At 36.3% G+C, this 26,556-nt stretch overlaps 1 protein-coding gene across 38 annotated transcripts in view; it reads right to left on the minus strand.

The window, feature by feature from the left end:
• DST (dystonin) overlaps positions 1 to 26,556 on the minus strand; it is a 293,719-nt gene that overhangs the window by 119,483 nt on the left and 147,680 nt on the right. For 22 of the 38 annotated variants that reach the window (XM_048936431.1, XM_048936429.1, XM_048936433.1 and 19 more), the window contains 27 exons: positions 24,045 to 24,157; positions 23,822 to 23,928; positions 23,334 to 23,453; positions 22,555 to 22,650; positions 22,348 to 22,475; positions 20,162 to 20,255; positions 19,677 to 19,831; positions 18,404 to 18,866; positions 18,189 to 18,317; positions 17,902 to 17,979; positions 17,637 to 17,798; positions 17,429 to 17,533; positions 15,518 to 15,613; positions 14,934 to 15,059; positions 14,399 to 14,551; positions 13,992 to 14,146; positions 13,630 to 13,756; positions 12,360 to 12,543; positions 11,281 to 11,438; positions 10,993 to 11,171; positions 10,653 to 10,791; positions 9,716 to 9,909; positions 7,320 to 7,482; positions 6,734 to 6,817; positions 6,538 to 6,645; positions 5,634 to 5,732; positions 3,787 to 4,731 (listed from right to left, as the gene is read on the minus strand). In XM_048936431.1, the coding sequence (XP_048792388.1) occupies positions 3,787 to 4,731; positions 5,634 to 5,732; positions 6,538 to 6,645; positions 6,734 to 6,817; positions 7,320 to 7,482; positions 9,716 to 9,909; positions 10,653 to 10,791; positions 10,993 to 11,171; positions 11,281 to 11,438; positions 12,360 to 12,543; positions 13,630 to 13,756; positions 13,992 to 14,146; positions 14,399 to 14,551; positions 14,934 to 15,059; positions 15,518 to 15,613; positions 17,429 to 17,533; positions 17,637 to 17,798; positions 17,902 to 17,979; positions 18,189 to 18,317; positions 18,404 to 18,866; positions 19,677 to 19,831; positions 20,162 to 20,255; positions 22,348 to 22,475; positions 22,555 to 22,650; positions 23,334 to 23,453; positions 23,822 to 23,928; positions 24,045 to 24,157 (4,660 nt within the window). The remainder of the gene's footprint in view (positions 1 to 3,786; positions 4,732 to 5,633; positions 5,733 to 6,537; positions 6,646 to 6,733; positions 6,818 to 7,319; positions 7,483 to 9,715; positions 9,910 to 10,652; positions 10,792 to 10,992; positions 11,172 to 11,280; positions 11,439 to 12,359; positions 12,544 to 13,629; positions 13,757 to 13,991; positions 14,147 to 14,398; positions 14,552 to 14,933; positions 15,060 to 15,517; positions 15,614 to 17,428; positions 17,534 to 17,636; positions 17,799 to 17,901; positions 17,980 to 18,188; positions 18,318 to 18,403; positions 18,867 to 19,676; positions 19,832 to 20,161; positions 20,256 to 22,347; positions 22,476 to 22,554; positions 22,651 to 23,333; positions 23,454 to 23,821; positions 23,929 to 24,044; positions 24,158 to 26,556) is intronic. The other 16 variants (XM_048936442.1, XM_048936449.1, XM_048936436.1 and 13 more) reach the window with 1 other exon arrangement.

Below are 26,556 nucleotides of genomic sequence, written 5' to 3' on the forward strand. Positions count from 1 at the left end.
TTTAAATCCACAATCTTTGATTTTATTGTCCTGTTGAAGTTCATTCTGAAACAAAAGAAACCTACGTTCACTTTCCTTGACCTGCAGGTCCATCTTCTGTTTCACATCCTCAACCAGGTGCTTCTGCACTTCCAACTCTTCCTCAAGTTTCCTGCACTTCTGATGATAGTCCATTTCAGCATGCTTTCCTTGTTGTAGTTGCTCTTGACATTTTTTAAGCCTTTCTTGCAGATCTTCAATCTGTCTCTTGTACAGCATGATGCTTTCCTCAGCCAAATGTTTTTCCTGTTGAAGAGCAACACACTCTAATTTTATGCCAGAAATGTCCTTTTCTGTGATGCTATGAGATTCCAGTAATTTTTCTACTTTTTTCCTAAATTCCTCTGCCGAGTGCTTAAATTTGATTGACTCTTCCTGAAACAGAATCATTTTCTTGCGTGCCATTTGTTCATCCAGAGTCTTCTGATGCAGTTCATCCTGTAATTTTTTTAGTTTACTACTTAGCTCTTGTATATGAACTTCTTGCAGCTGTATTTTCTGCTCATTCACTCTCTTTTCTGTGGTTAGAGCACACACTTGGGCATTTAGATTTTTAATCTCTAGGTCAGCGGTTAGGGCAGAAGCATTTTGTTTATCAGATTTCTGTTTATATTCACTAACTAAGTCTTTTGTTTTACCAAGATCATCTTCTAGGCTTTTGATCTTACATATGAATTCTTGCTCCATTATGGTTTGTTTGTGCAGTTGTTCATTTGTTGTACGCAGTTGCTCTTTGAAACCATCTGCTAGGGTTTTTAATGCATCATTTTTCCTCTGAATACTTTGTTTTTCCAAAGTCATCTTCTCTGACTCGGATTGAATTTGCTTCATCCGTAGTTTTGTTTCAGTATTCCATTTATTAAGATCCTCTATCTTTCGTTTCAATGTTTCCGACATCTGATTGCTCTTGGTTAATTCATTCTTTAGCATCTGAATTTCCTGCAGGTTTTCTTCTTCTCTTCTTGTTTTATGAAGCAATTGCTCCTGAATTTTCTTATACTGGTCTTGAAGATAATTTGCTTCTCCTTTGCATGACTGCATTCTGTGTTCAGCTTCCAGTGTCTCTTTTTGAAGAGAACTGATTTGTGAATTTAAATGTTTGATAGTGATTTCAGCTTTTGCTTGTGATCTACTTAATTCCTCTACTTCTCTTTTTAGCTGTATCTTTTCCTGCTGAACAGATTTCAGTTCCTCCTGATAGTTCATCTTAATTTGCTTAAGATCTATAGCTTCTTGCATTACCTCTTCAGCTTTACTTGTGGTTCTATGTAGTTGCTTGTCAAGTTCTTTCAGCTGTTGCAGATAGCTTTGCTCTACTTGGTCTTTTTCCTCCAATTTGATTTTTAGGCATTTAAGTTCACTATTGGCTTCATCTAATTTTTCTTTTAATAAACGAGACTTTTCTTCTGTTGATGATTTCTGAAGCTCGATTTCATTTAGTTCATATTTGAGGTCTTTTATGGTTTTATCAGCTTTTTTGTTAGCAAGGATTAGCTCATCCACCTTATGCTTAAGCTCTTCTACTTTTCTTGCTTCTTGTTTCTTCTGGAAACTTGTAATTTCAGAATCAATCCTACACTGGCTGCCTTGCCCAGCTGTGTAAGTTGGCAGGGAAGTTTCTCTAGTCACAGTGTACCTGCCTTCAACAACTTTCCTTTTGGTTTCAGTCTTCTCTTTTTCTTGCAGGTTTACTTCTGATAGATACCCTTTAAACTCAAGATCTTCCTCCATTTGCTTTATCAGTTTCATAAGTTTCTCCTCTCCTTCTGTTTTTTGCTTCAGCTCCTGCATGAGGGTTTTTTTTTGCTGCTCTAAATCATGAAGATTAGTATCTTTTCTTCTTAAATGTTCTTCAAGATTTCTTCTGGTAAAGGTGCTTTCTTCTATTTGATTTCGAAAAGCTCGAAGATTTTCTTCCAATATATTTCTTTGTGTCTCTGCCTGAAAAATGAGCTGCTTTACACGCTCCAACTCGTGCTTTGCATCTGCTTTCTCTTTCTCAACGTTCTCTAGATCCATACGACACTGTTTTGCTTCTTGCTCAGCCTTGGTCTTTTGAAGACAGATCTCTTCCATATCCTTTTGCTGCTTCTTCCGTTCATTTTCTGCAGCTTCCCTCAGTTTGGGGAGCTCCTGTTCCACTTGGATTTTTTGTTTCTTCACATTCTCCAGCATCTCCTCAAGTGCTTTTACCTTTCCCATGAGTTTTCTGTTCTCATCAGTTGTGCTATTTTTCTGTGCCATTAGATCTGAATATGCTTCACGCACTGATGCCTCCTTATTCCTTAAAATCTGTAGAAAAATAAATTAAGTTATTACAGAAGCTGCGTTATATGGCATATGGAACATTAGGCTCTTTGAAAAGCAGAATGGATAATACTTACTCTTATATACATGGTACGTCCAGAAGGTAGCAGTTCCCACCACCATCACCTTCTCTTGATACAGTAATGTTCAGGAAGTTACCATTAGCCAAATATGAAACCCTTCTTAAAGACATCCACATAACGAAGAAGTCCTAAAGCCACTCACTTCAATCTGATGCCTCTTAGCTGTTAGCAGAATCAAACAGCTTGCATACATTTTTTTTCTCCAAATAGGTAAACAGTGAGATAAACACCATGTGCAAGAATTCCCAAGGAGAAACTACCACTTTTGGATCAGTTCAGTGTGAGATGGAAGAAGCTTCTTACGCTCGCAAGCAAAATTAACACAAGAGAAATCTGGAAATCGCCTCCAAGGAAAGAAACAGCATTTAGAGATAGAATCGAGATGCATCATGACCAGAAAGGGAACTATTCTCCAATTAATCTATGTCCTGTAGTGTGCTCCATACACCTTCACTGTCTCTGCCAGGGGACCAGGAGCACAGCTGCTCTGCAGTACAGACACAGTTAGAACATAAACATAGTAATTAAGAAAATCCTCATGAAAATCAGAGAGATGGTAGACTTCACATGCTGGCAGGTGAAGGCAAGCTCTAATAAGCAGATCTACATTCACTAGTAGGAATACAGTTGAAACCATACAAATCTCACCTTCATTAGCACTATCATGGTATTATTTACCAAGCACGAGCTAACATGAGGTAAGAACATAACCTAATTCCTATGATCACACAAACATGGCTTGAAAGGGAATTACAGCAATATCTTCAAATAAACAAAACATTATCTTAGCTCAAATCTACCAGATTACCTGATTTTATTTTATTGTTTTTACATGACATATGTATTTCCTAAAAGGCTAATGCAAAGGCAGCTTCTTCAGTTTCACTCTATATTTCCCCTGATCTATCACATAGACAATTTTGAACAGATCCCAGCCAACACAACACATTGACTTTTTTACCCAATCTCTTTACATACTCTCACAGGCATAAAATCTAATGTATTATGCTTGAAACAGACAAAAGTAGATGGACACAAACTAAATTCTGTTAGGTTCCATTACTTCTAATTAAGATTAAGGCTGAGCATTAGCTGGGTGGAGAAAAGGATGGCAATCAAATAGTAATACCAAATGAACATATAGATAAATTTATGAAAACTGAAACAAAAATCATCTTAAATCCACAGAAATTATTATATCATTAGAATACTGATTATTTAAATTATGTTCAATCAACTTTAACTCATTTGATCTGGACATATTTGAGATTCAACTGTTGATTTAGATCAGTTTAGAATCATTCTTAATTTAATTTTGCCTATTTGTGCCATTTGCATCACATGAAAATTCTGGTACCTTAATTATAGCTGGGCTCCTTTTATCTTCATTACCACTGTCTTTTTTCTTTGGCTTCTCTCTTTTTTCAAGGGAGATTTTGCTTACTGTGTTTTCATAAAATGTTTTTTGGACTTCAGTGTTTTTTCCAGGTATGCCTGTGCTTTGACCTTTATCTTTACTTTCCATTTCTGCAACTAGCCATAAATCTTTGTATTTCTCATCCTGTGCTAACTCATTCTCTCCACTCAGTTCCTTCCTTTTTATATTTATGGTGTCCAAGCCATACATCTTACCCTGTGATATTTTCTTCTCACTAACTGTCTCTTCCCAACACAAAAGTTTTTTACCTAATCTATGTTCTGGAAAATAATTCCCTCCTCCAGAAATCATTTCTGATGGTGTATTTAATTCCTGTGCATTTCCCAACAATTCTGTATCTAAATTTGGATCACTCTGTGCTTTTCTTGATTTTTTTCTTTCTTTGTTTTCACGTACTTCATCCAGTTCAGATAACTTCTTTGTTTCTCCCTCTATTTTCAGTCTCTCTCCACTAACAATCTGCTGATCAGGATTATTGTTTCCTCTCACATAGGTCTCAGCTGAAAGAAAATAGTCTTTTCTATCATCTTCCTTACTTTGATCACCAAACACCATTACACTGTCTTGCTCTGTACATAGCTTATATTCTCTGTTGCCATTAACGCTACTTTCTTGATCACTGACACTTAAAAACTGTTTTAAAGTTCTATCAGTTTTGTTTTTATCAGATCTGTCTAATTTTCTTCTCTGAATTTCCTGTGTATTTTCTGTGTGTTTAGGTTTCCTGGGAGAGTTATCTTTTTGCATATATTCCACATCCACTGTGCTTTCATTAGGCGTACTTTCCACTTCGTTACATCCCAAACATTCAAAGACTTCAGCTGACTTCACAGGTTGCTGGAGTTCACTCTCATCTGGTAAGTTCTGAGCATGACAGCACGTGAATTAAACAGAGATCACAAGTGATCTTATTTTTCTCTATTCTGAGCTATCTTAATGCCATTACTGAGAGTTAGAAAGAAAGACTGTCATGGAAGAAGATCTTGAGACAATCACAGATTTCAGAGGTTTGATCCCAAGAAAAGAATATCATTATTTTTCCTCTGAAAAGGATTTTTCATGTTCTAATTTGCTACCCTGATCATAAAGAAAAACTCAGCAAATCACTGTGAGACTGGGAATCTGCTTAGGTTATCTTCAAAGAAATAATCGGAAATTTAGAAGAACTTGGGGTAGGACAGGATTTGGGTGGAGAACGTTTGATTTTGGAAAAAAGTTCTGGGGTTTCAGAGCAGACTGAAACTCAAAGGAGTTCAAAAGACTCTGTTAGCTCTTGACAAGCATTCACACGAATCTTGGTCCTTGTTTCAGTTCTTGTTCTTCAACTTTTTATCCATGATACGGTTAGTATTATTTGTTAGGATAAATTCTCAGTTATAAAGGCTATCTATCAAAACAGGTTATCTATTTTCATTTGCATTCTCTATAACTTTTTGATGGACAAAGATGCATGCTCTCAGTGTTAACAGTTTGTTCAGAGGCATTCAAAAGCTAGAAATGGCAGGAAGAAAAAGCCAGGAGAACTGCGTTTTCCTTTAAGAAAGAACTATGCTTTTTTCTGTAAAAAATAATTGACATTTGTACTCTAGGACTATATTTAATATAGACACAACTAATTATAGGACATTCCTGCATAAGGCACAGCATTTAAGGAATTCCAGTAATTTGTATCTACTACTACCATTGTGAATAAGTCCAGCAGACATATTGCTCTTCATTTGCCTAGCTGCTCTTTTTGCTTGGTTGGTTTTTAGGGGATGACTTACCTCTTCCTCTTCCAGTCTTTTCAGAGAGTCACCTGCAAACTTGATGTACTGTGTCATCAAAGTCACTAAGGCAGTATAACGAGTTCGTAAATCCATGAACTGCAGAGAAGCAAATGGGGAAGACAACAAGAGAGAGGAAAACACACTGAATGCCACATAAAAGACATCTCCTAGAACTGACCTTTAAAGAGTTAATAATAGCTCCCCTGGAACCTATCTTGATTTTGGTTTGAAAGTCATGGATTTTTATTCCAAAACCCTGATTTCCATTCCAAGGTCTTTGTTTCCATTGCACAGTTGAAAGCAATCAACAGGGTACACTCATACAAATAAATTACAGGGATCTACAAGGAGATCCATAAGCAGAAAAAAAATAGATTATAATGTTTTGACTTAATAGTAATTCTTTTTCTCTGTAAGAACACATTAAAAGAGGAGCCAAGTAGTGCCATTCACTATTTCTCTCTAACACCTGGGAGACAGATTCACATTTCCCATTCATATAAGGCTGAGGGATGGAATTGCCTCAGTTGAAACCCAGAATCAGTACATTTTATTATAGCAAGGACTAAAGCTTCCCCTGTTTACTGTGATCAAGACTCAGTCCAAAGGTAACTATTATTAACAGGCTTTCCAGAAGCTCATTTCTCAGATGATTTTTTAAATAATCTGCAGACTTGTATTCAACAGTAGCACTAAAATTATCTAAATTCTGCATAATGCTCAATAGAATATTTGTCACAGCATTTAGCTACAGACAAAAAGATCTTGATTGAGTTACTCTATTCACTCATTAATGAATTGTAAATAATATAATTCTATTTACTCAATTTTAAGGAAAAAACTTTCCGAAGAAGAAATATTTTCAAGAAGAAAATATTCCTGTCAGAAGAAACCAATTTACCTCTTGAATAATGAAGTCTGATGAGCTTTGCATTCTTCGTCGTTTCACTGGAGATTTTTGTTGGGAATCAACCATAGCTCTGTAAGTCATAGTCTGCAACTCATAGTCCTATAAAAACATAAAATACACAAAATGGTCAGCATTCCACACGATAATGACAGAAAATGAGGATTCTAAGTATATCAGTATTTATTACCTTCACAGCAGCTGAGTACTGTTCTGCATATTTCTGGCATTCGTCTATTTTGCTTTGTTTCATTTCAATCTCAGAAACCAGCATCTGTAAAATATGAATCCACATCCTCATTTTAAAAAGTGATGCTTATGATTGCTGTTATTATTATTGCTACTTTATCTGACATCAATAAATCATGTAATATGTACACTTCAAGTGGATCAAAGTAATTACATGCTTAAGCCCATGTCTCAGCCTTGTTTGGTATAGAGTACAGAAGTGAAGGAAATCCTGTCAAGCTTAATACCTTGTGAGCAAACTTCAAAATAAAGGAGGATATACCACTTCATTTGCTATTTTTGTGAACATCAGAGAACCAAAATTAGTCTGACTATAGAACAGTAACAATTAGTGAGTGGTATATCAATAATGTTAGCTGCACTGTGAACAGGAGAACATGGAAGCTGGTAATTTGGAATGCTGACAATAAACTCTGAGGGATTTATAAGCTTATTACATCAAGAAAAAACTGATACCATTGGGTTCAACTGATATTTGAGTTCAGTCATTGCAGCAGTGCACTCCTACAATGAGATGGCTTCCATACCTTATGTTGGTTCAGCTGTTTAGCCAATGCTTTGCTATTTTCAGGACGGATTTCTTGAATCTTCCGCTGAGTTTCTTCCACTTGCTGAATCCAAGTGTCCAGTGAATTGTAAGTATCTTTGTAGTACTTCAGAGATTTATTAATACCTTCTAAGTCACGTAACCTGATTTTATTTTACAAAAATGCCGGAGTGAAAATGAATGTGAAAGACAAGAAGTACAACAGTAAACCAAAAATAGCTTTAAAGGCTGTAGCTCTGCTCTGCTTATAAACATACTTAGCTCTGCTATAAGCATCCTAAAATAACACTAACTGAACAGTGAATTAACTTCTCAAATGTTAGGAAAAGCTTGATGAATGTTTTCATTTGTCTTAAGTGACACCCAAGAGAAATCCCACTCTAGAAAAAAACCGGCACGTATCTTTCATTAGCGAGCTAAATTGCTTGAAATGCTGTGAGCACAGGAATCCCTAAGCAAGCTGTCAGATAGATGGCTTTGCAACCGTAAGTAATTCTAAGTGAGAGTACCTGAATCAAAATGACAAAAAGCTGTGATGGAGTTCAGTAGCAGTTCACTATACCCTGCCTCCCACAAAACAACAGCAGTTACTCTAAAACTAAGGACTTTAGACATCCTCAGGCACTAAAGCACACAGTCTTCTTGGCTAAGTCCCTTTATAAATTACATTTTTCATCTGACAAAAACTACTCTGTATTTCTTGAAGTCGGCTTCCATTCTAATGAGAATTACTGACACTCTACATTCATGGTTCTTCAAATTTTGCATAAATAGGACTAATCCAAAATACTGCATATTTATGGATAAACATGCTTCAAAACTTTTTATAGGATGATTTTAAGTACTTCAAATTGCAGTAACGTTGTTCTCAAGATGCCAAAAATAGAGTAAGAAAAGAGCAAGCAAAGGCTACAACATTGCTCAGGCTTCACATTCAGCTTTATGCTAATAATTACGAAAGTAAGGAAGGATCAGCCAAGATTTGTATATAATTTCCATGTAATGATCATCAGTGTCAAGCTGTTAGCAAGCAGAAGAGTGAACATTTGCAGAAAGCAGTTTGTTTACCACTAGATGCTGCAACAACCACAATCTGTCCTATTTACATCAGAAGTTTCTAAGTATTAACTTATTCAGCATGTATTATTCAGAACACAGCCCTGCAAGGACAGCGTTTGTTTTATGATTGCCTTATGACGAAATACGGAAACTTTAGTATCTTGTGAAGGTAATGTTTTATCATTTCAATTCTGTCATAGTATCAGATGATGAAAAATCTGAGTTGATTTAAAGCCAGCCATTCTCTTCCAATCATCTTTAAATCAGTCAGTTTTTCCCCCATCTGTCTTTGAATTTCTAGCAATGCTAAACAGAGCCAACTAAGTTAGCTAACTCAAATGAATAATCTCAGTATTATACCTGAGTAGATATTCACCCCTTAGAAAAGGAGGACAAAAGTGTGAAAGGTTACTGCGTGAAGTTTTAAGTAAACAGCACTGTATTTGATGCTCCCACTCGCGTTATTTATAACGACAAATTAAAGTAGATTTTACTGGAAATAAATTCAGGCTGTGTATTAAAGCCTTCTTTAACTTCTTGATACCACAAAGGAGACAAAAATGTAGAGATTGAAGGGAAAAGTGATTCTAGAAATGTCATGTATGGACACCTCCTTCAGAATTACTAAAATGTGTGTCCTGCAGTATCTAAACTTGTGAAGGTTGTGCATTTGAGCACTATTCTCCAATATCATCATGATAATAATACAGATTAAGTTAATTTAGAGCAGCATTGCATTTGTATACGGAGACTGCATGAAATCAATTGCACACCAAAAGAAAAATATGTGCACGCTGCCAAAAATTTTTAATTTGGTAGTTATGACAAAATCATCACAGAAGACAATGGAAGCTAACAGCTTCCAGACTTAGCACTTGAGTCATTAAAAGTAAATAAACATCAACCCAATCATAACTGATGAATCAGCTCATGACTTTTGCCTGTCAGAATTAATTACATGGACAAACTGACAGCATTTTGATAGGAGAGCAAGCCATTTCTGTGGGCTTTTTTTTGGAAAGAAAACATAACACTTTCTCTCTACTGCATCTCAGTAAATTGTAAGAAACTAAATAAAGTTTCAATATTCTATTAGTCTTTTTGTGCTAAATAGGCAGAAGTATTTCCCATGGAAAAGATGGACAGTAACGTCAACAGCATAGAAAAGATAAGAATCCTTGATCTTAGCATGTTTTAGAAATACTGCTGAAAACTACGCTAACCTATATTAACATCCATTTTTTTTACTATTTTCCATAAAAAAGCAGTAAGTGCAGCAGAAAACATTAACAGATTTTAACAGAAAGTTATACTAACCTATTTTCAATCTGAGAATGAATATTTTGCCACCTCTCGGCTAACTGATCAACTTTTTCCTTATGCCAGTCAAAGTCAAGATCACGTTCCTTGTGGATTTTAAACATCTGATCGCTGATCATCTTTGCCTTCTGCAGCTCATCCTCTAAGGCATGGAATACTTCTCTTTTCTCGTCTACTTCAGATCTCCATTGCTAGAACATAGTAAATGAGAAACTGTAAACTATTCCTAAATTACAATGCTATGAATGAGCCAACACACCTGGTTGCTCAGACACTGGAATGGGTCTGAAGCAACTAATTAGCTATGAACTGCAAAATAGATCTGAGCAACAAAAGAATCAAACACAACCAGCAAATTAACATACTTATCTGATAAATTACTGCTTTCAAAAAAATAAAAAAGGTAGATGCCAGTCACTCTAGCAACAACAAAAAAAACCATTACTCATCATTACTTATCATTTGCAATACTGAAATGAGCTATATGCAACATATGAACAATTCCGACCTTCAGTCTTAGTCTTCCTCAAAGATAAATGCTAAATTTCATAGGAAATCCCAATTACCATACCACAGCAGCAGCAAGAAAGTTGTTGAGGCCACATTCACGTAATTTATTTATGTTACCTTAAGCACACATTATTTTTGCAGAGACAGAAAAAGTCTTACTGCAGTAATAATAACTGACCCTCTTGGAAGTTCAGTCACTGCAAGTCATTACCAAATTACAAGCATGCACATACAACTATTTAATTCCTAATGCTCTCGAGAGGTTTTTCTGAGTTATCGGTGCTAATACACACTGTCCTCCAAATGCACAAGCCACCTTTTGATAAACTATGTATTTTTATGCATTTTATGCTTAATCAGAATGAGTGTTATGAGATGGATTATTTCCTACTGTTTGCTTTGCCCAGGAAAAGTCAACTATTACCTTTAATGTACCCATCAGATTTTCAATGTTGGTTTTGTCAGCAGTTACTGCCTCTTCTTCACATAACTTAGTCTCGTAGAGTTTTACTAATGATTCTGCACCTTGAGTATTCTTCAGCACCAAATTCACAGTTTTTAATCTGAAAAACAGTAACACATAATAACAACAGTCAGCATGCCTGTGTTTGTCAGTCATTTCATGTAGTGGAGTACTCTTACACAACGTTAAAATCATGTTAACTCTCTTTTCCTTGATCAGATATTTTTCCTACTAATATCTTTGTTTTGAAGAGAAAACTACAAACTAAAGTATGTGTGATGGGAAATGACCAACTACTTACTTATCTATGTAAATGGAAGACATGGAATAAACTTGGTTCATATTCTGAATAACAACACTGAGTTCAGAGCGCAGGGTGGGAACTGAAGGTGAACCAGCAGCCTGACTGAAGAACTCTTCGCATTTATCTGTAATGACTCCCAGGTCATCCTTCAGTCGATCCAGCTCCTTCTTCAGCTTCTGTAAAACGAAAGGTGATGGACAATGTTTTTATTCTATATCGATATAATGCATACTCAACTTCCTAGGTAACTCTTACTATTTAATACAGATTTTCTTAAAGTATCACCTCTTGCTCTGAAATCCTAAAGACGCTTTCATGTAGATCATCTCTTTCCATTGGGGTCCGGATCTGTCGGATTAACCTCTCCTCACAGGTCTCCAGCCGGAGCCTGATATTTCTGACTTCGGAGATGTACAGATTGTAAACAGATTCTTCATGCTCCTCTGTTGAAAGAAACAAGGCAAATTTTAGCAAACAAAGTCACCTTGTCAATTTCTCCCTGTCTTCTCTCAAAAGTCTTTAAAAAGCCATCATTCTGCAGGACTTTTTATGAACAACTGAAAAGCCACCAATTTTCGTAAGAATTCTGGCTATAAAACACTTTAGGTGCTTCAGAATTTTAGCTAGCATTAGATCACCTCCTCACACTTCAGAAATTAGCATACATCATTGATCATTCTTCCCTTACACAGACAGTGCTAACACATTCAGTGCCTGATTCTTTTAGTCAGACACATCAGGTGTGATACTACAGGAAATGTCAGGGAGTATTTTTTGAATCTACTCTTTCAGAGGGACAGGACAGCAAGCCGTTCCTTAAGTACAGGGAACTGTGCTAATGCACCAATCGGTTTTAAACTACTGCATTCCTGTAATTCATCAGATACTTGACAGTAAATCAGAACAAATATTTTAAGCTTTTTGTGCTTGTTGTATTTTAGAACAGTTGAGAGAACAGTAACTATGGGCAGTCTGTGGAGCTAAACAAATGATTTACTTGCATTAAAAATGATCTAATTCTGTTACGAACTTAACCAAATTGTCAGTTTGTATTCAAACAACCAGAAACAGCAAGGAAAACCTTACTGAGCAGTTTACTGGAGTGAAAAAAAAAAAAAATCTTGGGGGTACATTTTTTTTGTACCACCTACGTTAACACTTCAATATTTTTATGTAAATAAATAAATACAAAGTTAACAAAGATTTAGATCTTATATACAGTGCAGTTGTACACACTGTTAAAACAATGGCTCTTTATCTATTCAAAAAAAAAACACAACAAAACATGATTAATACCAACAACAGTAATTCTCTAGAGCTTAAATTTATGAAGAACTGCAATCTCATACGTAAGGGCATCTTACCTCTTTCTGCAGACTTCAGAAGCTCTTGATAGTATTGCTTGCAAATATTAACTTCCCTTTCCAGTTGTGCAGTATCAGAGCTTGTAAAGATTTTGGACTCCTGGCTGTCTTCCACAAAATCATCAAAGCGGGACTGCAAATTGCTCAGAACCTGCTGATGTTCACCTGGCAGCATTGTTTTTATCTGTAACAGATCATAAACCCAAGGCATGGTCAGCAATGATGCCTCACTCACACAGTTGTCTGCAACACTTCATATCAAAAAGAATTAATAACCAATTATTAGGGCAGTTGAAGTTAAAAGATGGTGGTCCTGAAAGCTTGTCATTCCTGGGCTGTGATCCACTTAACAGGTATCAGATGAACATTCGGTAGATTACATGCAAAATAGAATCCTTTTCTGTATTTAAAGCCAGTGACTGGCTCTTAAGCCAATCTTACATCAGACACAGTCTCTCCATCTTTGTCACATAGCAACAAACAGGCAGCCAGCAAGTCAGAGGAATCACATTTGCTATTATTTCAGGTTCCTTTTTCCCCAACAGCAATGGTGGGAAGAGTGGATTTAAAAAGTCATTTTGGGTATTACAAATATTACTGCAACAGTTTGAAAACATATATATACCAGTGCTGTATAACAAACCCCTATATTATTCATGCTGTATATTCAACAGCATATAATTTGGTGATATCACATTGTTTTAGCTAGACAGAACAGTATTTTGATCTATATATCTGACAAATTAATCCTATTTATCAATTTAGAATTTCAAATTACAGACATATATAAGGATGGAATAAATGATTAGAGAGGAATGAGTATTCAACTGCCTTCAGCTTGAAAGGCTAAATGCAACACTCGCAGTAAGAAATTGCAGCATAATGAATTAATGGGAGGTTTCACTAGGGAAGATCACCTCCCAAATACCTGCAACATAAATGCAGAAAGGTAGAGTCTTCCAAAACAAAATTCAGATTTAATCACTGTTTGATTACTTTCAACAGATCCCATCCCTCTAATGACAATAAGAAAGTAGAGAGATTAGTATAGTAAGGCTACAGGTAATTTTCATGATACAATCTCTCTCCGCCTTCCTCATGTAATGTCTGTTAAGGCTGCTCAGATCAAGGCAGAACGTTTCACAGTGGTGCACTGTCAGCTATTTCCAGAAGATGAGGATAAGTGTAAATTTATCATACAGTATTTCCAGAAATTGTAGCCTATATCCTGGTAAATGTCTAAAAGTCCCTTGGTAGACATAATACATACCGAGGCAACATTGCCAGCTCTAACTGCTTCAATTTCATTGGTTAGGTAATGCCAGGAAACCACACTCTTCATGTTTACATGCGACTCGTGCCAAAGGGCCAAAACGTTCTGAAACTGCTGTTCAATCCTGAAGCATAAAAAAGTCCAATTTAAGGTGAGAAAACATGTTTTATACTGGAGTAACATAGGAAAAGGGAAAAAGAAAAAAAAAAAAAGGCAGTTTAACCCAAGTTTCATATTGAAAAAAGATTTAAAGCAACTGTTTCCTCGGCTCTAACCCAAAGGACTGTTGTTTCTCTACATAAAGAAACAAAAATATTTGTATTAAACATATTTTAAAGCAGGTTTTACTTTGCCTTTACCTGTTAGCTGTATCTATTGCTTCCTTGTTTGGTGGAGGAACTGTAAAGCATACAGATGGAACCATGGCCTCATTACCACTTGGGCTAATGACTTTCCATTTAGCACGATGGGAGTTGTTTGCTAATATACACTCATCATCCTTGTAAATAGTTATCTAGAATTAAAAGAAAAGCGTAGTAATTTAATGATCTAAGCATTACAGAATAGTTTTACAAAGCTCTTTTGTAAATGGTGCCACTAAATAAGCAACAGAATAACCAAAACAAAGCTCAACGCAAGGATTTGCTCTTGTTCATTAGGGTGGAAGATATTTAGAGCCCAGTGTTCTCCAGGAAGATGGTAATTAATGAAACTTCAGCTGAATTTTCACATCTGTAATTGATTTGAGGACATTCAAGTTTCTAACCTCAATTTGTCTGTAGTCACAGATGGCTTTAATTGGGATGGTTGTTTTCAGTACACAGTCAGGGTTCCTTGGCTTCAGCTGAATTATCGCCTTTGCTCTCCCCACAAGGCCTGCTACTGTGCTCTTATACTGCAGGAGTTGCTCCTTTTCTTCCTAGAACAGTTAAGAAAAGAAAACATAGTAAGAAGTGGCCAGAATACAGCGATCCTGCTAAGCTTTTCTGACTTCTTTTACTAGGTTTCTTAAATGTAACCCATTTTACAAGAACAAAGCATCATTCTGAAGTCATTGGTTTACCACAATATCTGATACTGCAAAGATAAACACTAAATTGTATTTAAAGGTAAGAAAAACAACCATTAGACACGGACAGATAAAATTACTTAAGTTCTAAACCATGAATCTCATTTTCTTATTCCCTGCCTTTAAAGTAATAATTTTACAGCAAAGATTTTATTTTTTTTTTAATCCATCTATAATCCATACATATCTTGTTTAACTGTAGCTCACATTAACAAGATCACTGAGTTCTTACCATAGACTCCTGGACAAGGTCTTCCAGCCTATGAAGGCTGCTTGATCTGTCACAACTGTATTTTCGGTATATGGCATCTTTCAAATTCTTTAAATACTCCATGGCCTCTTTGGCATCACTGAAAAACTAGGATGTGAAAAACAGCTGGGTTATTTTCCAACAACCTAATAATTTTTATTTACTGTATGTCCCACTTCTGTTCATGTGCTCCTGCAAGAACAACTTGGGATATGTTCTATGTTGGCCATCAATAACAACCCTCTACTCTACATCCATCCACAAAAGCTTTATTGACCGTAGTTCTGTCAGACATGAGCAGAGCATGGCTTCATTCTCAGATTCTCTGCTAGCAGTTATGGAACTATGAAAAAAGACTAGACAGATTTACATCTGTTGTGAAGTGATATAATTACAATGAAGAAGAGGTAACACTGTGAAGATATGGTTCATCATCTCATGACTGTACATGCTCAATTTCCATTCTATAGCTACTGTGAGAGAACACGTAGTGTTTTCAGTAAAAATGAAACTTTTTGACTGTGGTCACAACTTAAAAGATTTCACATTTTTATTGACCTCTTTACCTCAAAATATGCAGCATTTTCTCTCAAATGTTGTTCAACACAGTGACAGAGCTGAAGAATCCAGCTCCACTGTGTCTGCATTGCAGCTCTGTAGGCCTTTAAGGGAGACAGAGAGATTTTACATAAGGATATGAAAATTAGAACATATATATATATCAACAGAATTTAGAAAACATAAAGATAATATTGCAAACACAGGCATCTAACTGTCGTTACTCAAGAATAATAAGCTGCAATGAGAGAAAATCCTATTAGAAGTGAGAAAAAAAAACACATGTCTTTACTCCATAGTGAAACACCAGAAAACTCGCTCCAAGAGGGTAGGGCCATCCTTGGGCACATTCAGGACTTAGCCAAACAAAGCCCTACATTTCCTCAGGTTTCTCTAGTCTGAGTACACAAAAATAATAAAGGAAGATCAGGTGCAGCATATAATTTTGTGCAGCCTTATTTGAATGATGCCACCCTACAGGGTGCTGTCACCAGCAAGGCACTGCTCTAACATTCACCAGCAGAGGGAACTCTTGACTTAACAAAAGCAGCTGAAAGTCGGGGTTGAGTACCATTCTCAGGGAATTCAAAGATTTTCCATTGGTTTCAATGAATCTCAAACTGATTCATTAATGCATATATTCTTCTGCACAGAAGACATCACCTTAAGGACTCTTAATGTCCCAGTATAGCATTATTGCAGACATTACACACTGTATATGGAATCACAGAGTCCTTAGAGTTGGAAGGGACCTTTAAGGGTCATCTAGTCCAACTCCCCTGCAATGAATAGGGACATTCACAGCTAGATCAGGCTGCCCAGGGCTTCATCCAGCCTTGCCTTGAAAATCTTCAGGAACAGACCTTCTACCACTCCCCAGGACAACCTCACTGTAAAATAGACTATGTAACAACACTGTGACAGACTTGTTTCATAATATGCATTTTTAATTTATTCATATATTAAGTGTATTTTACTGATAAGTGCTCATTAATAATAGCATATACTTTCAAGGAACGTAAATACAAATGTTAAATAAAAAAGTGCTTATTATTCTAGGTAAAAACAGTGAGGAGGAATTTTCTTCATCTATTTCCAATGTACGCAGCAGCAAATTTGTGAATTCACTGAGCTGAAGAATTATAAAAATCTATCCTCTCTGTTTTTTCATTATTTATAATAAAACTGCTTTGTTGGCTTTTTTTGTTTGTTTGTTTGTTTGTTTTATTTCTATTTTTACTACCCACTCTCTGTATTTTTTTTCTTGGAAATCTATAAGGAAAACATTCAGAACTCTCCCTTGGAAACTTGTTATGACCCTACAACAGCTACAATAAATTTTCTGTGAACAGTTTACCTAGAGTCTGATTCAAATCTGTGGTAATTTAAACATCCGGTCAGATTTTTTAATATCCAAATAAATTTCATAACTTAACTGACAGAATTTATGAAACCAAGTTTAAACCATAATAGGAAGCAATATACACAATAAGTAACTAGAAATGCCCTGCTGAAACTCCTTTCAGTCCAACAGAATGGAAACCACGTAAGGACTGTTCTGTGCCCTCAGCCTGCCACGGCAATTTGCATCAGTGGCTGTGGAAGCTGCATGCCCAGCAGGAGAAATATCTGTACAGATCAATTTCTGAAGTCTGAATTTTAGAATTCAGTGGGACTTGATCTACATAATGTAAAACATAACCATCATCTTACAGAAATGCTTACAAGTTTTGGAAACTGGAAGATGGGAATACAGTAGAGACACTGAACAAGAAATAAAGTCCTCATTATTGGGATCTGGTTGCTTAATATCCTGCAAGTGCTTCCCTTCTTTCTCACTACAATCTATTAAATCACAAAATCTACACTAAAATCACAAAATTGCTTTCTTTTTTGTGTGTTTCTTTAAACTAACTTACCTCAATGGTTAGCCTGGCTGGGTGATTTTCAAGAAGTAACTGTTCAGCTATTTCTTGTACTGACTTAATAACTTCTTCTTTTTGATCAAGTTCTCTCATTAATTCCTTTTTTCAGACAAAAAAAAAAAGCAAAACAAAATTTTAGAAATTTGTTTAATTGTTAAAGACGACTTAACTTTTCTCTCTGGATTATACTGGCAATACATACTGCATGGTATTCCTTTTTTCTTGTTATATTGGGGTTTCTTTCACTCCAGTCATATGCAACCTCCTCCTCTTCTTTTTCATTCAGCCATATCAGCTCTCTAGTAGCACGAGACACAAAATCGTGAAGAGTATCTAGATGCCTTTCCTGATTTCTTGATGTGTTCTTTATTAAAAAGAAAAAAAAAATCAGAATTTAAAACTCAGCTCTTTTCACAGATGATATGTACACTGAAAAGCTGAACATCAAAGAAGTATGACAAACTTACCAAGAGTTTTGAATACTGACTTTCCAGTTTGTGCAATTTTTCCGCATAACTGAGTTTCAGAGGGGCAGTCATTTGGATCTGCATTTGGTATATGAGGTCAAAAGACAAGGAAACAGTTAGACATGGTAAGTCATTTTCAACCACTAGATCTCCTGATTTCACGATATGTCATCTAGAGATCAGGAGCACAAGTAAGTAAAACCCAAGCACAACTCTATAATTCAACATTATGTTATGAATCACTCAGCAAGCAAGTAACTGAGGAAATGAGGAGTATGGTGCCATACCTCACTGATTTTCGCTTCTTTAAGGCTGGCTTCAAACTCCTCAATAGCTTTGTGAACATTTTTGTGATTTTCTAAATGGCTCTCAACACTTGGTAAATCTGAACCCCATTCCACTCGATCTAGTTGCACCTTACAAAGAAGAAGGAAAAGTTAGCCATGATCTACAAGCAGTAAATGCAGTAATTAGAAGCAGATGTTTCTGTTAAGATTGCTACCTGCATTTCTTCTACCCAGTTCAATAGGTCCTGGACAAATTTCATGTTCACTTCTTCTTCTGTTAAATTCTGGTCCACAAAAGCTGATTTCATAAGAGGTTTTCTGATTTGCGTAAGTTTGAGTGTTTGCAGAGTTCCACCATCTACTCCTGTTACATAGCTCTGAATTAACCGCGGTGGGATGCCTGGTGTGTAAGCAGGAGTCATGGCTGGTGTCAACCTGGAAGTAAGACCTGATGAGAGGCCAGATGTCAAACTGGAAGAAGTCAAACTAGGTGTTAAACCTTGAGTCATTGCAGCATTTAATTCAGGAGTTAGGTTTGTTGTAAATCCTGAGTTTAAGCTTTCAGTTATTCCTGATATCATCAACTTTGTCTGTTCTGCTGTCAGTGCATGTCCCTTGCTGTATAAAGAAGAACATTCTGTTCGGATGGCCATCAGTTCATCACGAAGTTTTGCAACCCTATTAAAATAAAATTTAAGAAAGTAAATAAAAACAAAATATTTTCCATGAACGTTTATATAGTTTTATCATGCTGAACTGAATAGTAGTATGAATCCCAATAATCTTTTACACTTTTAGTTGTATTTGAACATTCATAAATAAGCTGGCTATGACACCTTTGTCTTCTATTAATAGATAGTAAATGCAGAAAGCAGACAATAACCCAGAAAATCAGCAGCATTAGCATGCACCATACACAGTACCAGGGAAGAATTCAGCAAAGCAGAAAGTCTGCAAGTCACAACATGTTGTAACAGGTCAAACACTCACAGTTCACTGCTAAATAGCTGCTACACCTCACACAATCCAGAACAAATCCCAACAAACTGTGAAGCCATTTCTTCATAGAATTACATTACACTGCTTAATTGTATCTTTCTGCTAGGACTGAACAAACATACATAAGCTAATGTTACCCCTCCTGCTAAGACACCTACAGCTATCACCAGAAATCTCACCTCTATTTTTAAAATCAAAGACTGTGAATTCTGAATCCATTTTAGCTGCAACAAAATAAGCTAACATCTTTACACGCAGATATCAGATAACACAAGGGTTTAAATCACGTTCCGGTGAGTGACTTTATTTTCAGAGATGAACAAACAGGTTCTCATCTTTTGTTTGCGGGCAATGTGCCCACAATCATACCCAGCAACTATTATTTGGGTACTAAGTCATAGACCGAAGTTTATCCACACACATGATTTTAAAATGTCCATAGTCTAAATTTGATAATTAATTTATTTATATAAATACGTTGTAAAGTACCTCTGTACAAGCTGGTCTGCCTGATAGTACTTTCCATCAATAAGAATTTGGGCATCAATCACTTGCTGGCGGAGAAGGTTCTCAGATTCAAGAAGATACCCAGCTATTTCTGCTTCATGCTGAAACTGAAGCCCCGATTCTAGTCGTTTGGTGTCCTGAATAAATAAAAGAAAGCCGTTGAGCCTTGCAGCTAGTAAAAGAGAGATGAACTGTAAAATATCTAAAAGCTTTTGTAAAACTTTTTTTCTAATTGTAAAGTAATTGCAAAGAGCTTTAACTAACAGAACTCATTCTAGGCAATTTTTGGTAATTTCTTGAAGAAATGCTAAATGAATGATAACAGTACAACAAAAACAAAAGCATCAATTACTAATTATGTATTCAAAAATCCTAACTACTGTGCTTTGTTTTTTCTTTTTTTTAAGTAGCTACAATACTGCAGCAATTGTATGAACATGGACAAGTAAAATCAGCAGCTGACTTACAGCCTGCAGAGCATTCCGGGCAAGTATCAGTTTGTCCTCACAGCTTCGGCTGTCCCGCTGAATTCTGTTTGCAATCTGCTGCAGCATTTCCAACCTAAGTGATAGCAGAAAATTTTCAAAAAATAACTCTGTTAATTATACTTACTATACACACATAAATTAAAATAAACAAACAGTATTACACACAAAGCATAAATACATATGTCAAGTTACCTGCTTCCTTCTAAGGTGGCATTACCAAAGCTTATACAAGATTTAATCATCGTGGGACCACGATTAACAGAAAGGAAATTTTCATTAGAGTCAACGCTGGTTTGAACACTGGTACTGTTGCTAAACAGTGAATCGCTGCTATGATAGCTGTAACTACTGCTGTTCATCTTGACATCCAGAGCACGGCTCTTTGGCTGTTTATATTTGCTGAAAAATGGAAAAAATGGAACTCCCACAAAATGTGCAGCTTCTAGGGATGAAATTTTACCAGTGGCTTTTGAAATACGTAGCACTCCTTCTTTAAATAGGCTTCAGTATGCATATTCAAAACCCAGCAATTAATATTCTGCCAGCTCTTCAAAAGATTTCACCTGGGGCTATGCATGCCACCTCGCTTTTGGCTTCCCTAAGCTTGCATTAAAGGTTTGCAAGTACAGACTAGGCAGCAGTATTAGGGCGTCTCTAGGAAACAGATGTGCCAAATATTTTATCTAAGTGTCACTAAGTGTCTGCAAGCCAAATAAGAACTTAAAAAAATCTTTAAGGTGTTCCTCAGACTCTAGAGAAGTTTCAAAAAGGACTGAAGTTACAACTCCTCGCTCCTCCGTATGGTATAAAAATTCAGTCTGGGCTGATTCCTTCTCCTTCAAATGGAACTGCACATTAAAACTGTAGGAACATCACAGTTAATCAGCTCTCACTAGTTAATTTTAGACACCTGTACACCATCCAACCCACCATCATTACTCTACTGTCCAAGTATGCATGTTTACTAACTGCCCTGTTCTACCAATCTGTCCTGCAAATTTCCCTTTAACTTCTTCCATACTCAAAGCTAATTACTTGTTACTATTTTGACCACAGAACAAAAAAGAAAAATCTGATCACTACACCCTTGAGTTGATATTTTAACTCAGAATACAAGCTTTGGGTAATTTTTTCAGTAATTCACCTCCTGCTTTTAGCACCTCTTGAAAACCTCTCACCCACAACATATGATGACTGTGTTCAAGCAGAAGAGTACAGCAGAAGCACAGACACATCCCTGTGATGTTTTCACTCTGCTGGTTTTGCAAACTGGAACTTTTTGGCACACTCCTCACACACATTCACTCTGATTCCACACACCAATCTGGCCACATGCTGTTTATCTGTGTTGACATTTTCAAATGTGTTCACCAGACTTGGAGGCAAAGTTTTTGTTGCTTGCCAAATTTCAGTACCTCAGTATTAGAACACATCAAGGTCACTTGTTTGCTATGACTATCAGTATACAATTGGTCACATTAAATTTGTTCACCAAACCTGAAACATGGGAAGGAGTTCATGTGTGTTTCTATTTATCTGGAGGGGGTTTTAATTAACGAATGGTAGTCTCTGTTTCTAGCACTGAACTCAAAAGATGCACCTTTAAAAACCTTAGATGTTCTAATAGGGCTGCGTTAAGATGTTAAGTGTGTTTGGTATATTATTAGTGGTGTACAAAACAGCATCACCAATTCTACTGCCATGGAAGGCTGCAATGCATTTTGCACATCAAAACACTTTGTGCGCTCTTCAGTACAATCAATCAACTTTCAAAAATTAGCAGACCTAGACATTAGCCACGACGTGGTGCATCAAGTAAAATTCACATTTTATGTGAAGGATGAGGGTGTGTTTTATGAAAAACAGTCCAAGTAAGGCAATGAAGTGGTATCAACCTTGCTCTGACTATACCAGAAGAAACGTGGTATTTCAGTGCTGTGATCTCTGAGACACAGAGACTATTCTCTAAGAATTTCTGAACCTATCCAAGGTATTTTCACCTGGACCTGCTCCTATAAAGCAGACAAAGAAATTCAGGCTTTAAAAAGAGCAGAATTATTCAAGAGAAATTGAAAAATAACAGGGATGTTATCATGGAAGAAAAAATTATGGGAAAAAGAACATAAAATATATTAACCAATCCTGCCAAACATTCACTAGCATACCTCTCCACTTCAGGCCGAAGAGTCTTCTCTCTTTCCAGCATGGCAATAATAAGCTTTCCCCATTCTTTTTCTATGTCATTTGGATGATAGCCTTGAGGAAGTTTGATGCGTCCAAATTCTATCCAGACCTTAAAAATTCAGACATACTTGTTATTTTAAGCCACCACAAGAGAACTTTTATATATTTCAATGCATGTTAAAACTTACCTCCAGCAGTTTATATAGATGTTTAATTTTTAATTTATCTGTCTCCTTAGGTGGAATTTCTGTTTCTTTAAACTGTAAATATTGATTATAAAGTGCCTACAGAAACAAACAAAAAAAACCCTTTAACTTTTATTTACAGCAAACACAGTGAATATAACCTTACTCCCTAAATCTTCTTCTAACATTCCTTGTAAGCTTATGTTTTAATTATTTTTTTTTTTTTGCTTCAGTTGTGTTAAAAATTATCAGCAACAAGAGAAGATTTGCTTTTGATCGTTCATATGTCAGCAATGTAATTCTTTTACTTTTCAATTAGATTTTCAAATGAGTCTTAACATGGCATCTTCAAGAAAACCCAAACAACTGCTCTACTTCTAAAATGTGGTTCAAGTGATGGAATTTGCACAACACATATATCATTTCTTTTTTATTCTGGATTATCCAAAATATTCTGTGAGGAACGAGTGATAACATTTTCCTTTTTCTTTCAGAAGAATTAAATCTAGCTCACTAAACTATATAAAGAGCTCTTAAGGATGATTTATAAAATATATCTATAAACCCGCCCTACCCCATCTCTAATGTTTTTAAGTTGCATGTCAGAAAGCCACCAAAGGTCACCTTAAAACTATTTAATGAAAACCTATATTGATACGATGCTTCTGTTCTACAGTTGATTTGACTGTATAAATCAACAACCATTTCATTTGCTTGAGCATGCTTTGACTAAGTGTGATGAAGTTTCATTCCAGTAAGGAGTTTAAGATGCCACATCTCACCTTCAGCTCCACAGGATTGTTGGGAAATGTTCTGTCAGACATTATTGTGACATGGTGCCTGATCCACTGCATGAGGTAGTTCACCATATTCTGATATTCAACCCATTTGACTTCAACATCCTACCAAAGCACAACACAGACTACAGATCAGAAGAAAATCACCTGACAGCTTCGTTTCTGTTTTACCTTTGAAGCCTGAGGACTTCATAGGCACAGAAAAGAGATTTCTAGGCCGTGCAGCTCTGAAATATTTACATGCTTATTATAATTCATCTAAGGTTTCCAAGTATATAATTTGCCCTATTCAGTGTTAGTACCAAATGTTTCAAGTGAAAACAGAACATTTTCTAGTCTGCAAAAGAACTGGAGAGGCACAATTTACCAGTCTAACTGCATGGCTGAAAAGTGAGAGCAAGGAACAAGCTGTAACTCAGGAGCTGAAACCAAGAATGCCCATACAGCTGCCCAAGCTTTTTTCTCTGACTTACATTTGCACTGATGCCTTCACCACCTTCTGGTACTTTGGGAAATGCATCATAAAGCGATGACACATAAGTTATTACTGATTTCTCATCAGGTGAGGAAACATCAACATCTAGAGAACAAGACAGAACAGTGCTTTATCACACAGTTGTAAGGATGCCCACACATTTGCAACAAGCAGCTCTCTGGATGGGGTTTTTGCAACAAAGCCTTTTGTAGCTATCTTACCTTCAGGATCCAGAAGTCTGGCAACACCAAGTTTTTCTGCTACAAAAAAAGCATGTTCTAAATTTGCAAGGTTGCTTTGAACAGCAACGGTATTCATGTCTATCAGGTCCGGCCTGTCAAAGAAAAAAAAAAAAACCAACACTTGATTACAACCCTTAAATCACTGCACCATTAGTAACTCAATCCAAGGACATGGAAGGATTCAGCAATAGAAGGATTGAAAAAAAAAAAAAAAAAAAAAAAAGGATTTCATTAAAAAGATATGAACAGGCAGAAGTCAAGGCTAAGTGATAAAAATGAGCAGCAGGCAACTTCAACCCTGTCAGTTCTTCCTTCCACCCACCAGTTGAAGTTCCTCATCACTCTTTTTACATACCTCTATGTTCTTATTTATTTGTATGCATTGCCACTGCATTTTCTTGCCTTGTCCTTTCTACTGCCCTTGCAGAGGCTAAGTTCACTTTTCTCTTGGGACTCATTTATGTGGGGGAGGTCATTTCTACCACCTTTACAAGTTTACAAGTTTATAGTTGTTGTGCATCAAACTCTTCAGTGCACATCAGAATCTATATAGAAATAAGGTCAGTCACAGTAACATCGCTTGAACCCAGCAGACAAGTATTCTCACTGGGCATTAAAGAAGTCCTGTTCAAATTGCATGAAAGCCCTGCTTTCAGATAAATGCTGCTGCCAGTTCTCCTGCAGACAACCCTCAGCCCTTGTAACTCTTTCAACCTTCCTCCTTCTGAACTTCACAGCCAGTCATAATACTCTCGTTTTAAAGGAATACACATACTAAGTGAAACTCACCTCTAAACAGTTCTAAGGTCCATAAATGTTTTCGTGTACCAACTCTACAAATTTTAAATTGATGCAAAACTTCACATTAAAATTAACTAAAAATGAATATTATCTTTTAGGTTTGCTATGTGGTGTCAGGTTTTTAAATCTTGTGGTTCTCAGCACATGCTATGTTACTGCCTGCTTCCTGCACTCCCAGGAATCCTGTCAACCATAGCAACTGAAAGGAAGAAGGATCTTTTGAAAGACCCTGAGTGAAAAACTCATCCCATTGAAGTCAGCTAGAGTCGCAAAAGCTTGAAAACTTTGGTTTTGAAATCATAAGATACAGAAAACCAGGCCCACAATGGATCAAAACAAAACAAACAGAAGAAATGTCTAAGATTTAGTGAATAATTCACTGCTTTCTTAGTTTTACCTAGCAGAAACTTTAAATAATTGAAGAGAGAAATAAACTTGTTGAAAGTATCACATTTTAAAAAACTAATTACAATATATCTTACCAGATTCTCTTGCTTTAGAATACTTGATACAATTTTGTCCTTGAATTAGGTATATGGATACTGTTAATAGAACTGTATTTCTTTGCAGTTGCCTAGAATTGTTCCTGCTCTGTTGTGCTCTTTAGATCAGTCTGTAGGGCTGATCATAAAGCTGCATCTATCCTTTTTTGAAAGAACATGTGATCAATAATAAAACTTTAGCAGTGCAAAAAGAAATATAATTCTTCTAAGCCAGCAGGAGTTTCTATTTTCATTATGCTTGGTGGGAGCACGATCAAGGCTCATGCCATTGTTCTTTGAATTTCTGTGTAGTGAAAACAGTGCAAAGAAAACAACATTCTCTGTCAAACTTATCAGTACAGAGAAGCCAAGAAAAATAAAAGACAACAGTTCAAAAGAAAATGGAGCAGTCCGGTCTCCTGTTTCAGCCACATTAACAGAGATGGTATGAACAATAGAGGTTGCTTTCACAGTGCAGTTTTGATGAGAGAAGCAGGTTTCTGTAAGTGTACATAGTTTGCTCTGGGGTTTGTTTTTGTTTGATTTTTCTTTTTTTAAGCTGCTTTCTTTACATTTGTTTCATGCTTGGTAAAAATGACCCAGGAATCATATATGCTGCCTGTTCAATTGCCAACTATCAGAACAAGAAGGGACAAGTTTTTGAAACAGCATTGTCTGTTCCCAGAAACAGGCTGTGAACTGCAGATTCACTAACATTATTAACTCCTTTGGAATAAAGCTTCCAATTAGATGAATAACTAAGGCTCTCCTCACTGCAAAATATGTAAATTCCAATAAAAATAACAGCTGTCATAGGATGCACAATAAATCTTCCTGCACAGCTGCTTTGGCTTCAGAAAAACTTCACAACACTCACTTAAAACAACTTCCCATCCCTGCACTTCTGGCCAGTCAGGGTTATTCCAGTTCCCCTTAAAGAACAATGGTAACTTGCAATGAGCACCAGCCTATCCTGAGTTAATTACAAACTAATACATAGCATTTCAACCTAGATTAACTAGTCTGTATTTGTGTAAAGCCTTGATCTGTCAGAAAATACCACAGAAGACAGTGTTTGTCTGTCTTAGTGGTGTTTGTCTTGGACTTTTTTGAAACAAAGCTCAACAGCTGGTTGAGAACAACCCCACTGCTGGCTTACAAAACAGAGAAGACAATATTATGCCTTCCATGCAAAAGCACGTGGTACT

The sequence above is a fragment of the Lagopus muta genome, chromosome 2, assembly GCF_023343835.1.
Source record: "Lagopus muta isolate bLagMut1 chromosome 2, bLagMut1 primary, whole genome shotgun sequence".
Lineage (NCBI taxonomy): Eukaryota > Metazoa > Chordata > Aves > Galliformes > Phasianidae > Lagopus > Lagopus muta.